Source organism: Liolophura sinensis, chromosome 4, assembly GCF_032854445.1.
Source record: "Liolophura sinensis isolate JHLJ2023 chromosome 4, CUHK_Ljap_v2, whole genome shotgun sequence".
Classification (NCBI taxonomy): Eukaryota; Metazoa; Mollusca; class Polyplacophora; order Chitonida; family Chitonidae; genus Liolophura; species Liolophura sinensis.
This window is the reverse complement of record NC_088298.1, coordinates 19,723,431-19,738,287: the sequence shown is the minus strand read 5'-3', so window position 1 is coordinate 19,738,287 and position 14,857 is coordinate 19,723,431. Positions and strand designations below refer to the sequence as shown.

At 38.6% G+C, this 14,857-nt stretch overlaps 1 protein-coding gene across 1 annotated transcript in view; it reads right to left on the bottom strand.

Annotated features, from left to right (window-relative positions):
- The window catches only part of LOC135464578 (CTD small phosphatase-like protein), a 42,743-nt gene extending 29,144 nt beyond the window's left edge, over positions 1 to 13,599 (bottom strand). The window contains exon 1 of the mRNA XM_064742010.1: positions 13,230 to 13,599. Within this exon, the coding sequence (XP_064598080.1) occupies positions 13,230 to 13,305 (76 nt within the window). The 5' untranslated portion in view covers positions 13,306 to 13,599. The remainder of the gene's footprint in view (positions 1 to 13,229) is intronic.
- Between the last annotated feature and the right edge of the window lie 1,258 nt (positions 13,600 to 14,857).

The window sequence follows — 14,857 nt, the reverse complement described above, 5'->3', positions numbered from 1 at the left end:
TATGCATAAATTCCACAGAAAAAAATAAAGCTTTACAGGTTGAAAACTTCCAGAAACCCTGACCTCTTTACAATAGGAATATTTTTTATCAATGTCAGAAATGTTTACTTAGTGCCCCTGAATCAGAATTTGTATTTTGACAAATATTTTATTCATGTATAAATGATACAATTTACATGTAATGTATGTCAGACGTCACAGTGTTTAGCACTGGTTTGGTTAGCAAGTCCTGCTTTTTTATTTTTATTTTTTTTAATATGCTTTCTGATTAGTCATCCCCCAGTACAATTTACATGTAATGTATGTCAGACGTCACAGTGTTTAGCACTGGTTTGGTTAGCAAGTCCTGCTTTTTTATTTTTATTTTTTTTAATATGCTTTCTGATTAGTCATCCCCCAGTACAATTTACATGTAATGTATGTCAGACGTCACAGTGTTTAGCACTGGTTTGGTTAGCAAGTCCTGCCTTTTTTTTAAAAATTTTTTTTAATATGCTTTCTGATTAGTCATCCCCTAGTACAAACAATATTGTAATCTCTTGAGCCATCCGAAGATACTATCGGGGTTGAAAATTATGCAGGTGAATCAGTAGTGAATGTACCTGACAAACCAGGTAAGCCTCTGTACCTAACATTTAGAAAATATGTGCTATGAATCCTGATTGCAATCACCAAGCTTGCCCAGCCAATAGCCCTAACTACAAGTCGTCTGTACATATGCAGTACACTGAACTACATATTCTATGCCATATGGTCACTGAAGGCCTCCATCTAAAACTACATGTCACTGAAGGCCTCCATCTAAAACTACATGTACATGTGGTATATGCATGTCAAATGGTTATTGTGGACTTCCATCCAAAACTACATGTGCTATGCCAAATGGTCATTAAAGGTTTCCATCCAAAACTACATGCACTATGCCAAATGGTCATTAAAGGTTTCCATCCAAAACTACATGCACTATGACAAATGGTCATTAAAGGCTTCCATCCAAAACTACATGCACTATGCCAAATGGTCATTAAAGGCTTCCATCCAAAACTATATATACTATGACAAATGGTCAATGAAGGTTTCCATCCAAAATTATATCTGCTTGCATTCAAAACTAGATACAAACTGTGCTGTGGGAAATGGTTATTCTAGGCTTCCAACCAAGACAACACTGCCAAATGGTCATTTTGGGCTTCCATCCAAGACCAAGGCCTGGATTTGCCCCAGTACAAGAGCCAGGCCTGTCATTAGTTAGCACAGAGCGAGCGTGCCTGGCTGAGAAGGTGTAAGTCCTAGTCAGTAGTTCAGTAAATACTACCTGTAGCTGGCTTAGAGCAATAGTGGCTGGTGGAATCTGGCATGATGACTGTAGAAGTACTGAATTAACTATCGAGCTACACTGTCCTGGCCCTCCTAATAGGTCACATCCCAGCCTAACCCATGGTCAAACTGTTTTTAATCGTAGATCTACATGGTACAAGAGCATAAAGCTCACAGTTTCAGTTCTTTTATTAGTGTTTAACGCTTTACTCAGGTGAAATCTCAGAGGCAGAGGTCAGAGGACCCTGGGTAAAGCACGGCCATTCCTCAGACACCTGTTAGAACCTCCTGACAGAAAGCTGTGCACAGCCCAACCACTGTGAGCTTAGCTAAAGTTCTGTGTTGGCTCCAAGAAAAATTGAAGAAGCTATATCCAAAGGAACCAAATTCTATATCAAAAGGATTATTGGCTCCTGAGTTGAGATCTGAATATATCAACCCATGTACAAAAATTAGAGTGGTTGAGTGACTTTCATATGTACAAGTACATCAATAGCAAAAATGTTTACAACCTCATAATGGAAGATCGTTATGAGTTACAAAGTTACAAAAACTTCATTTACAAAGTATTACATGTAAACAGTTTTGCTAATGTGGGCCCAGTTGATGATCACCTCTATTTCACACCTGTTACCATGAGGTTTAATTAACCTCTAGGAGCCTTGGCTACTGTACATGTACACCCAGTTTAGCTTTCCCCACTGGCATGTCAGCACCTACACTATACCTATAGCAAACCCAAGTTAAAGTCTATTTACATACAAGTGTCTGCTAACTGGTTTTAACATTACGCATACAGAGGTGCAAAGAAAATCCAAACATTTCCTGTCAGAGCAGGGCAGGTTACCTAATATTAGACTACAGTAGGTTTAGAGTTGAAGACGGCGGGCGTTGACTATTCTAATTGCCCCTGTAACAAGTTTCCTGGGCGCAGAACTTTGCGATGAGTGCAGGCGTGAAATGACAGTGGGGGAGGGGTTGAGCACAGCAGCCACTGTAATGGGTGCTGAGAGATTAAAACTATAGACCTTCTTCGGAGAGAGTGGACAATGCCCATGTACATGAGGATGGGAGAGAGATGGGTGGGGTAGGAGGAGGGGCTCAATTACTGCTAGCTCTTGCATGTGGATAATGCTAAGCAGGATGTGGAATGATAGAGGATGAGGGGCTGGTGGACTAGGCTGTTACTGGGTCCATAACCGATAAGGATTACTACTATCATAATTTGTCTATCTGTTATATTCACATGCATACACCTGTACTATATAGAATACAATTTAGGAAATAAGAAATAACCACACCAATTAAAACAAAAAAACAGCAATCAAAAACAAATATGTAATATGTTTACTTGCATGGCATCTGAACTGGGTAAGTCTATGATAGCCAATATTACCAGTGAAGCCCTGAAAATTGGCCAATCCAACCAATGTAGTTTTTACTTCCTATATTAAAAAAGAAGTGCATGAATTGCATTGAAAGTTCCTGTTTTATGTGTGAAAAAGTGTAGGGACTAGGCTAAATGACTTAGTGGTGACCCCACCGATTGACATGTTTATCTAAGCAGTCCCTGCCTTCAAAAAGTTTGCTCTACTTTTCAAAATGGTATGTTCATCTAATTTACCTGTATTACTGAACTTGTGGATACATACATGTACATACCCTAATTCTTCAACCTTTCAACCGTCTGTGCCCCCCATATTTTAAAACATTCTGAGAAAACTAATGGGTCGACAGAAATAATTTGCACAGTTTCAGGAAGTTTGCATTCTTAGTGAAGCAAACAGATCATTTTAGTGTCACTTTCATTGTAATCATATGAATAAATTCTACTGAAAATAACTGTTTTAGAGTCCCTAGAAAAAGTTGAAGATTTACAGTACCAATATATATACATATACATACACACACACACACATCTAATATGCCCACAGTACAGCCGTACAGCGAGGGGTTTACACATAAGTACAGGTTTCAACCTTTGACCGGCTACAGCTATTTTCAGCCACTGGTTACATACATGTATGCATATATATGCATTAACACCTGTCCATCGACGATTAATCAAGGTGTTCTCTACCTGTGGTACAGAGTATCTTCACATAGTGTATACATGTATATGTAAATGTACATTGTATATATGGTGACTGGGGTTAAAACCAGTGTTCACTGTCCATTAGCACGAACTGCTCTTGTACTTTATGTCTACTACTGCCACCGTACAGGTATATTTTAGACAAAAGAGGAATTTTACGTTAGGCTTAATCTAATGCAGCTTAATAAAAGCCTTTTTATTCAGCAAAAGAGAAAAAATTCAAAAACACTAAAATGATCTTTTAAGTGACGTTCACTTTTTTCTTTACTTCAACAGGGAAGTTTTTTTCCATAAAAAAAAAACAGTATATATCCTTTTGGCTTTAATAAATATCACCTGTGATGTAAGCTCTTCCAGTATTGTGTTACTGCATATATACATGTACAATATAAATACAGCCTGTGAAATATATAAAGGACAAGGTGTTATCAAGACTGACCAGCTATTAACCTGCATGTAACTCACAGATTGCTGTACACATGTAGTACTCAGTAGACTACTGTATGGTCTAGCTACAAACGATCTCTGGTGGAAAGCTCAGATCTTTGCTTACTTGGTCCTGTAACCTGTATACATTCAGAGCATTTGTACAAGTAACAACCCCCTCCCCCTCTACCCCCCCTTCTCAATCTCTCCTATCAATCTGCACTGCAGACAGGCACTGCTTCCTTAGCTCAGATGAAGGGTCCTTGTGAAGTTCCCTATCTGGCTTAGTATCTCAGTGTGGGTTGTCCAACCAGACCACATGATGACCTCTAACCAATGTACACATGTGGCCACTGGCTCTTCACACATACATGGTTTTAAAAGTATACAGATGGGGCTCATGAAAGGTGGGGTGACTGAGGGCCTCATTCTGCTAAGCAATCCCAGCAGTACTTAGTAAATCTTCCCAATCAACAAGCTGTAGCATCTTCCCCTGCCAAGTGATATAGATATGATGTTCTACTTCATATGTATCGCCAGGATACGGCTGAAATACTCCTGATGTGGCATTAAGCCACAGTGATGCATCCATTCACAAGTTTTCATAGGCATTATACCGTGGCTTGAGATGATCAAGTTTTAAGTTTATTTATTAATCATTTTATCTGATTGGTGTTTTACGCCGTACTCAAGAATATTTCACTTATACGATGGCGGCCACCAATATGGTGGGTGGAAACCCATGACCATCCACAGGTTGCTGACAGACCTTCCCATAGTTGAGCTCACAGCGACGGCATCGGTGAGAGGCTTCTGGGTCAATTTAAAACTCAGCTGAATATCGCAGTTTAAGTTTTTAAAGAACACAGCACAAAATGTTGTAAGCAGGAAGTAACAGCATATATGTATTTATAGAAAGGCACGAATGATTACTATCTACATCTACACTGTACATAAAGAAGCACTTAGGCCAATAGGGTAATTGAAGAAATGAATGCCTGGGGTTTAACATCATACATAAATGTAACAATTTTTCAAGCATCATTCTGATTGAGTCATTGAATGAGTGAGTGAGCGAGTGCTTAGGGTTTAACGTCGTACTTAACAATTTTTCAGTCATATGACGACGAAGGAATCTTTAGGGTACATGTACGTGTAATGTGCCTCCTTGTAGCAGGACGGATTTCCACCGCTCTTTTATTTAGTGCTGCTTCACTGAGACGACTTACCGAAGGCAAGTAAGCCGCCCCGCCCGAGCCATTATACTGATACGGATCAACCAGTCGTTGCACTATCCCCTTCATGCTGAACGCCAAGCGAGGAAGTTACAACTTCCTCTTTTAAAGTCTTAGGTGTGACTTGATCAAGGATTGATCCTGGATCTACCAGTCCCGAAGCGGACGCTCTACCAACTGTGCTATCCGGGCCGGTTCATTGAATGATCATGTTAAAAGACTGCTGCTGCATATCATAAATTTATTCTATTACTGACAGACTTCGAATATGTTGTCAAGTTGTCATAGCTAAAAAAACAATCTCCTTAACTTCCACATGCTACAGGAATATTGTAACTTACATTTTGAACATTTAACTGTGAACACATGTACCTTAAGGAATTCTCCAGATCCAGGAGATTCATTAATTATCTTGATAAAACTATTGTATAGATTTTCAAAAGTTTGACGGTGTTGTTGGTCATAACAAATACAAAGATGGTTAAACGTAAACCATGATCTGTAACCACTCTGAAATAAACAGAATTGTCTTAAGAGATCTCGAAAGCTTTGATCCCGGTGCAAAAACCTTCACTGAGCAATTCAATCAATGCTAGCAAACAAACTCTTTCCTCTGAACGTGACCTGTGGGAGGGTAAAAAACAGAACCAAGGACCACTGTTTAAATCTCTTTCAATCTTGAAAATTTTCTGTTAACTCTGATGATCCAGAGACTTCACAGCCAATCAAATGTCAACACAGTCCTGATTAAAAAAGCATCGGCCTATCTACCTGTACAGGTGTAAACACACAGCTTCATTAACAAGTCCAGTTGATCAGTGATCAAATATACAACAAGAAAACTAGGTTAATTGTTTTACCATTCTGTTCTATGAAAAAACAAAACGAAAAAAAAACACATAACCCACTAACACAATGTCATGTTCTTTATAAAGAATTGATTCTGCTAGTGCAATTTGTTATTTTTAATTTTTAGAGATAAATATAACAGCAACAAACCCCTCCCCCCCCCCCAAACAAAAGCCCACTACACAAGATATGTTTTAGTCTCTAGACTTTGATTGACTTTGATCTATCATATAATCAGGAAATTAACACTGGACAGATAAGGAAAATGGATGAAAAATGTAAATGAGATCGTCTAAGATGGATACTAAACTAAAGCTCCCCCAACTCCTGCCCCTCCATTCCTGAAGATAACGAGACAACAGCATACTTCAGGGCCCAGTTTCACAAAGACGTCATACATGTACTGTAATCGCACATATAGGACAGCGGTATGGTAATTGTGATATACAAAATATCGCGTGACAAATGTACGATAACAAAAAATGTCGTACACGGCTTTGTGAAACTGGGACCAGGTACATGTAGGTCCCATAGGGTGGGAATAATGCATGAATCAAGTACAGAATTCTGCCCCCCCCCCAAATTTGTAAACAGTTCATCAACCCCTAAACAGGACGTCCTTTCACAGGAATGTTTATTCAAAGTAAATGTGTCATATTTGTTCAAAAATATATATATATATATATATATATATATATATATATATATGTATGTATATACATCCTCATTTTTTTTTCTTTTTGATATTAAAAATGAAAAGAAAATGTGAATTTTATGCATTGGAATAGCTTTCCCAAAACCTAAATAGATGTAATTTAAAAGTTGACAGATCATAACACTATCAATCGCACAGTAACACATTACATTACACTGCACCTCTTAGGTTTGACAGGTACATGTAACTCACGTTACATCCACTGAACGCATCACACACATATACCTGTACATTTTCTCAGTCTATTTGGATTCATTGGCTGGAAACTCTGTGGCCGAGTTGTTAAGAGTGCTAGCGCAGCACATTAACCCTCAGCCTCTCACCAACTGGGTTGTGACTCGTTGTGAGTTTGAGTCCAGCCCATGCTGGCTTCCTCTCTGGGAAGGTCCGTCAGCAACCTGTGCATAGTTATGGGTTTCCCCCGATTTCTGCTTATTTTTCTCCCACCATAAAGCTGACTACCCTTGTATAAGTCATATTTTCTCGAGTGCGGCATCAAATTCTGATCAAATAAAAAAATACATTTCCTTGATTGGTGTCTCGTGACGCGTGTCTTATAATGAATGAATATCTCACGTAAACGATGACAGTGACTTAAGCTCATCACAACAATGTGAAAAGAACTACCATTTGCCAGGTACCCAACAATCCCATGGATGTAACACTTCCATATAAACCAGACCTGCCATCTTTCCACACACCAAGCCTCGAAATACATACATGTAGCAACATAAGGACAAATGTCTTACACTATACAGCATTCTGACAAGAGACTAACTATTTGGTCCTGGACAAAACTGTCTTGCAGGTAACTTTCTTACTATTCATGTGCATAGGTTAACAATTTGTCATTATGTCCTGCACCATATTTAAAGTTATTTCCACATCTGACATGTACATGTAACATTCTGTCAAAGCCAAATTTTTCAATTACAAGGTAACTGGGCACATTTGTGCATCCAAATAAACAAACCATTTTGACAATTAGCCTTTCAAGTAGTAACATATACATGTACATGTTTAACATGTACCTAATGTCAGTTTGCCCTTACACGTACATCAGAAAATTTAAAAGGGACAATACAAACTGGCACAATTCTTTATAAAACCATTTTTTTTTTCTTTTACATAGTTCGTAAGATTTGCACAATGGATAAACAAACAGAAGTACAAGTATGGTACAGGCAAACAGAAAACAGAAAGACAGCTGAGCAATTTAAGACTAAAGCTTACTGCATGTATTGTACTGCATTACTACACACAATGGACTGCTTTATTCTGCTTGAGACCTTTTCTGACCCTCACATCTCATTTTCAAAAGGACTTGTGTATACACATGCCTTTGTGACAAGGAATGGAATACAATACATCCTGGTATGAAAACCATCAATTTAGCACACAATAAAGAATGCAGAAGACTCCATGTGTACCTGTAAGCCCAAATTCGAAAACTAGGAAGGCTTGGTATTTTGGCAAAACACCTGCTAAGATATACAGTTTATTGTAACTGGAATTACCTTGTGATGTTTGCACACGTACAAATTGTAAAATACAAACTGCCAAACATGACACTTTTTAAATTCAAATTTAATTTAACATTTTTGCATTCAAATTTAATTTCCATTTTAAAATTAGCATGTCAGTTATCAGATAGCCTGCCACTGACAAAATATTAGCAAGATGCCATTTTCACATCTGTCTCATGAGCGTTGGCATCGACCACTAACTGTGACCAAGACACCATGGGAAGTGAGAGAAAGGGAATGTACAAATTCACTGCGACTGTCCAAGGCCAGGTTTAAACCTGTACCTTAGATGTACTATAGGTATACTGAAATAGAACCAGCTTAACCAGTCTGCCATGACCCTCTTCATACCTGATGGGAAAGTAACAAATGAACTATTGACCTGAATGATTACAGCATCCGACATACATGTGCAGGTAGCCACATGGACAAGAGCATACAGCTGTCTACAGTCTGTTGCATACAGGACCCACTACCTGCAGCTGCCCCTTTTGAAAACCCTTAGGTATGTGCGCAGTTACATACCTTTACAATGTACATGATGTCCATTTACAAGTAAAAGTTCAGGTAAACTATATATGCCAGGGAATATCTATATGTATATACATATACTATACGTAGACGCAGTAGATATTTGGTAACTAGCAACTGCAAATGTGGAAAGGCTTAGCACTGCGTTATGGACATTGTTACCAAAATCAAAGCTGTACGTACGTATGGGAAACAACCTGCGATACAGCCTGGACACAAGGTCCTACATATATGCATTTAGGGAAACTGGCTACCACGTTATCTTGGCGAAGTTCTGCAGAAATGGAGAAATTTTGTAAGCTGCATCCTTAAAGCCTGTTTCTAAGTTTCCACCAAAGATTAAACCTGTGCATGCAAAACAATGGCGTTGCAGCCCGGACAGGAAGTCATATATACTTGTACATGTAAAGGTGGAAGGTGAAAATCAGGTCACCACGGCAACCACAGAAATGGACAAATTTCATGTGTGGTGCAACACACCATCGTCTATGTGCCTATGTATCAAAATTTACACACAGAGTTCTCTCCCTTAAAATGAAGTTTCCGTGAGTAAATTATATTAAAAGCGTCGCATGATTTAAAGGGCAAACTTGTTGGATGTCCCCTAGTCAAGTTCAAGGAACAAATTTAGATTTTCACAGCATCAGCAACTGTAACTTAACACAGCAATGCCAGGTTCAACCTCTACATTTTCACAAGGTGTAACTGTAGTTTTTTGTGAATGCTAACCACTGAGTCAGTATTCCAATACTAGAGGTAGAATGGTCACTCGCCGTGTGCTGTTTAGTGGACATACTATCTGATAATCCCACAGGTTTCATGTGGTAACAGTTCGTGAACAGATTTTCAGTTCTCTACCCTAAAAGCAATTATCCACAGGTTAAATCCATTGTTCCTTTAATCTCTATAGTTGAGATGGATTTCCACCTGGGGAGAAACTAAACAGAGCACTTAAAGGTGAATGAACATGTCCAACTTATGGGCTGGGCTGGAAAGACTGGGTTACAGTAAAGCGTGGTCTTTCCATTAATGCTTTAATAATCAAAGTGCATTTAAGGTAAGTAGTCAGGTAACCTGCTGTGGTTTACGGGTGAGTGTGTTGGGGGGGGGGGGGGGGGGGGGGGCTTGAATGTGTGAGGTTCTTTTTTTTAGTCCTGGGATGCAGCTTCCTGCTTTGACACATACTTAGCTGATATAGACCACACAGTCAGTTTCAGTGTAAAATCTGCCACCTGCTGGGAGGGGGGAGGGGGCGCAGGAGTTTATAATTTCACACTCTATGGACATTTACACACTACATACGCTGCACAGCGCAGCCTACACTACATGAGTAGAACTACATATGTTGTTTTACACACAGCAATATTACAAGGTAACAGAAACAATTTCAGGATTACTACTTTACCTCACCTTCAAACTTACTGATCAAAGAATTAGCAGTAACCTTAATTTATAACCTCTTCATTTACATTATAGATCTACCATTACATGATTTTGATACTGTAACTTTGGACCTACCAATTCAAATTGTAAATACTCCAAATTTTTTGTAAACATGTACCACTGCTCCTGTCACCTTTTGCTTCAGCCTTGATGAAGTTACAAAGCGTCTTTCAAACTCAAAATAAAAACGTGTTCTCTTAATATAACTATCATCAATATTTTTTGAAGTCTACACGTACTTGGTGCCAAAAATTCCAAGTCACAGCATCCCATAACAAGGGTTAACTCACAATTCAAATTTAAAAAATTTTAAATTTAAAAATGTACCTGAATAATATACAAACAGTAGAAATCCATATCAAAAAAGTCATGATATTCTATTCTCAACAAATACTTCACGCATGTGTAAACCAGGGGACTTCACTGTGTGACCATCCAGTTGACTGTAGTCCTCACTGGATCATGCTGTTAAAACTTCGAGTAAATTTGAAGGAAATTCGAAGAAAAACTGCCTTTAACTTGTTTTGAGGAAAATCTAAGTTAAAGCACTGGTACATATAAAATTAAGACATTATAAGCCTGATATTAACATGCTCAATGTACAAGACATGTACATGCTAATTATTTGACAGAATGGCATCATGAACAGGAAAGAAAAATTCTCTCAGTCAATTCAATTCAGTACAAATACATGCCGCTAACCATGACGACTCAGTCCTAACACAAACACTCTTTCTCAAAGTCAAGTAATTACTGCTTTTCATCGTTGACATTTTTCATTACCAAGAGCTTCTCACATGATGTCTAGCCCAATCATTTAGTCAATACACTCTATACAGAGCTGGACTACCGTAAATGACCTAACACTTTGTTTTTTGACTAAGTTGCTCACTTTTTCAGACTCTGGGAGTTTTCTTGATTTTAGAAAGGCGCTTTGAGAGGTGTTTGGTGAAATATAAGTTTTAGCACCAGAGTGAGTGAGTAAGTGAGTGCCTGAGGTTTCACGTAGTACTTAACAATTTTTCAGTCATATGATGATGAAGGAATCCTTAGGGTGCAGGTAATGTACCTCCCTGTTGCAGGATAGATTTCCATCGCTCTTTTATCTAGTACTGCTTTACTGAGATGGTTTACCAAAGGCAAGTAAGCCGCCATGCCCGAGCCATTATACTGTTACAAGTCAACCAGTCTTTGCACTATTCCCTTCATGCTAAACACCAAGCGAGGAAGTTATATCTTCGTCTTTTAAGGTCTTGGGTGTGACTCGACCCAGGATTGACTTGGATCTACCGCTCCCAAAGCGGATGCTCTACCATTTAGCATCAGAAGTAACATCTCCTGACATTTATTTGCCTCCAAAAATGTGCTTTTGTTTTCAGCATTCTAGGTCAATTAGGCTAAATACTGGTACATTTTTCATCGGCAACACACGAGTTACTGCGTGTATATGTGACAAGCACATCACTTACTCTGATGGCTCAACACACGTTCATCTATAATGCTAGTCACATGGGTTATGTGCATCTGTCAACATCTACCACAAGGAATTTACACAAGGAAAACAAATGATCAGATTTCGTTTTACAATGATTATCGATTTCCTTATCAACGCCTATAAATTTCATTTTTGACGGTTTCTGTGGTCTATGGAAACTGAAAGCTAACAACTTTATGACCACCCTCTGGTATTTAATAATTCGCTTGTCTTTCTTAAATAATCGGAGTACATGTACATATGTACATGTGTTTGCAGAGATGACTACCTTAAATATTTAGAGCCCTCTGCGATTTCTGAAATCCCATTTTTTTAGTCCCACCGGCTAAAAAGTTATAATCCATGGGTTGAGGGAACGTTATGTATACACCTGACATACATCTATCCAGGTTCATTCTTGGATGGTAATCAATGTGATCAAGGTCAATGTAAGCTAAAAGAATCAGTTTAATTTCCGTGTCAGGCTGAAATATGATATATGAAAAAATATATATAGAACATATAAATGGAAGAATGTGTTGGATATCATACAATAATTGGCAGCAGAATGCTTTATTTCGAGTCAATACAGAGTAGTCCTTGTGGGTAGGTAGGCCGATGACGATTATAACTATATAGGGCCTATGAGAGACACGAGTTCATGGGAGTTCCACATAGGGGCGCTTGCGCATGTATCGCAAGTGGGGGTTACAAAACGCTCCATCTGCCCAACGCTCATGCACGAAGGTCGTCTACCGCCAGGGTTCTAACCCCCAATTTCTGGTATATATGCGAGCACCTCACACGGAACTCCCCAGAATTCATATCTCTCATAGACATAAACGTTATATCAGTAACAATGAGTTGGTGTGGATAAGTATATGGTATAGCATAATATAAGCAATATCAATCTACTTCTTTGATACAGGGTCCTGTGGTTCTTCAGTTCAAGAAAGAATTTGGCATAAGTTTGTAATGTGAGAGCAGTACACTGACAAATCAAAATACAATGCATAGGAATGTATTAAATTGTACGCATAAATATTTTACATTTATGTAAAACACTGGCTATGACAGAAGACACTAAAATAACAACACATTGGGATCTTTGATGGGACTTCATATCTATGCAAATCAATGGAAAAATCACTGAAAGAAGTCCCTTAGCCTCGTTAGCCTACAGGTGATAATAGTTGATACACCAAAACAAATACAAAATTTACGTGTAACATTCTTCTACCTAACACACCTAGTGAACAACACCTTGTCTCTCTAATTAGACCTTAAACTCGGGGGTAAACTAGCTCGGTCAGCCCACCTACCGGTACTATTCTACCTAAGTAAACTAAACACACAGTACCCTGACATTTGACCTCGATTTCCTAGGCCCCAGATTTAGCTCTGGTACATCGATCAAAATAAACCTGATTTTAACGATAGCCCAACACTAAGCGGTACATCGCATTTCATGTGAATCTGCTTACATCTGTACATTTATTGCAAAGTTGTTAGCAGTCTTGGCTGAGAAGGAAAAGGAGGTTTTCTGTGTTGTTTACTTCCACAATCGCCTTACCACCCTAAACATACGCCATTTTGCACTGGAGTCTCGTTCACCTACCTTTTTCCGATGTAGGAAATGTGCTGAGAGGCTCCTCATCCCGAGTTACTTGTGTAATGATGGACGTATTGTCCATCTAGAGGCAACAGTTTATCCCTTGATGGCAACGTTTTCGCAGTTAGTCCACTCAAAACGAGAGAAAAACTTGCAGAACATTGAACGTGGACGATTACAACTTCAAAATAACTCAGAACATGGCGGCGTGTATCTCATGAATATTAACGAGCCACTGGCCACGGCAAAATGAGGTCAAAATCCTGTACTCAGATGTACCGCTATTTGTGCAGCCACGGAAAACCACAAAACGATTTTATTCGTCCTTTGAGCGAAAAAGAATCCACTATGGAGTGATGTAACTGCTGAGCATAGACACAATGGTGCATTTGAAGGCCGTGACTTCCTTTTCCCGCTAAAGTCTTTTTAGGACATTGAAATGCCTGTGATGGATTTCGACCAATCAGCGCATTCCTCTGGCCAGTGAACCGCGTTCCTACGATCTCTCACACAATGGATGTAAGAGAATGGTAAACGGAGAAAAAAGCCCTAGAACAAATTAAATACACGATTTTCACGATTTATATGCACCAGAAGATATGAATAGCCAATTATTACCATGAATATGGAGGGTTTAAGAACTTTATCTCGCCTTTTTTTTAGCGAAATTGTGAAATAGGTTATGCTGAGGTGAGGGTCTTTGAGTCTAGGGTTCGGGTCTTGGGTCGCCATTGGTTATAATCTGGACTAAACACAGACCTGTATAATTGCTCACAAATAGAGGGTCTAGAAGATGGTATTTGACTTACATGTATATACACAGCGTGGCAAGAGACCCTGGTATAAAACTTCAAATAAATCAACCTGCTTTGAAGTATGGAATGACCTGCAAGCATAGACATGTACGCCTAAATGTAAGAAGTATAGCGACGCATAAAGCAATGCAGGCATTTATATCTACATGTACAATATCACTCATGGATAAAATATGCCGTATGTGTAACGAATTAATTATGTATGCAAATCTGACTAGATCCACAATTAACCACTTGTAATAATACTAAACAATAATAATGGCACTTTTAATTAAGGTTGGTTCGTTTGCAAAAGAGTTTACACACTGCTATAAAGTACAAACTTAATTCCTGTGCACGGTACTCAAGAATATTTCATAAACTGGCAATGAAATAAATAAGCCGGAATACAAAAACCAAGAAACTTTCTATTGTCCTATGTAACGTCTAATCAGGAAGAACAACATCTGAGAAAACATATAGACCGTTCAGACATTTGTTCAGACTTGGTTACCGGCCAGGTGTTCACCATCAAAACAACACCATCAATTAATGCTTGCGGTCACAATATTTAAAAAATTATTCCAAACAGTCACATTTTTTTGGTTGACATTTTAGATGATGATTGTTAATTCTGCATGTATTGTTACATGCGTGTAGACAGTTTCGTGGGGGTGGGGTGGGGGGGGGGGGTGAGGATATTGTACACTTTGACAGATTTACCCTCTTCAAATAAAGGTTTCATTCATTCATGCATACATTTATCTGTACCAACTTATCTTAAAACAAATTATATCTTTGATTTGCGGTAATTTGAAATCTATTTCTCTCCGATTATTG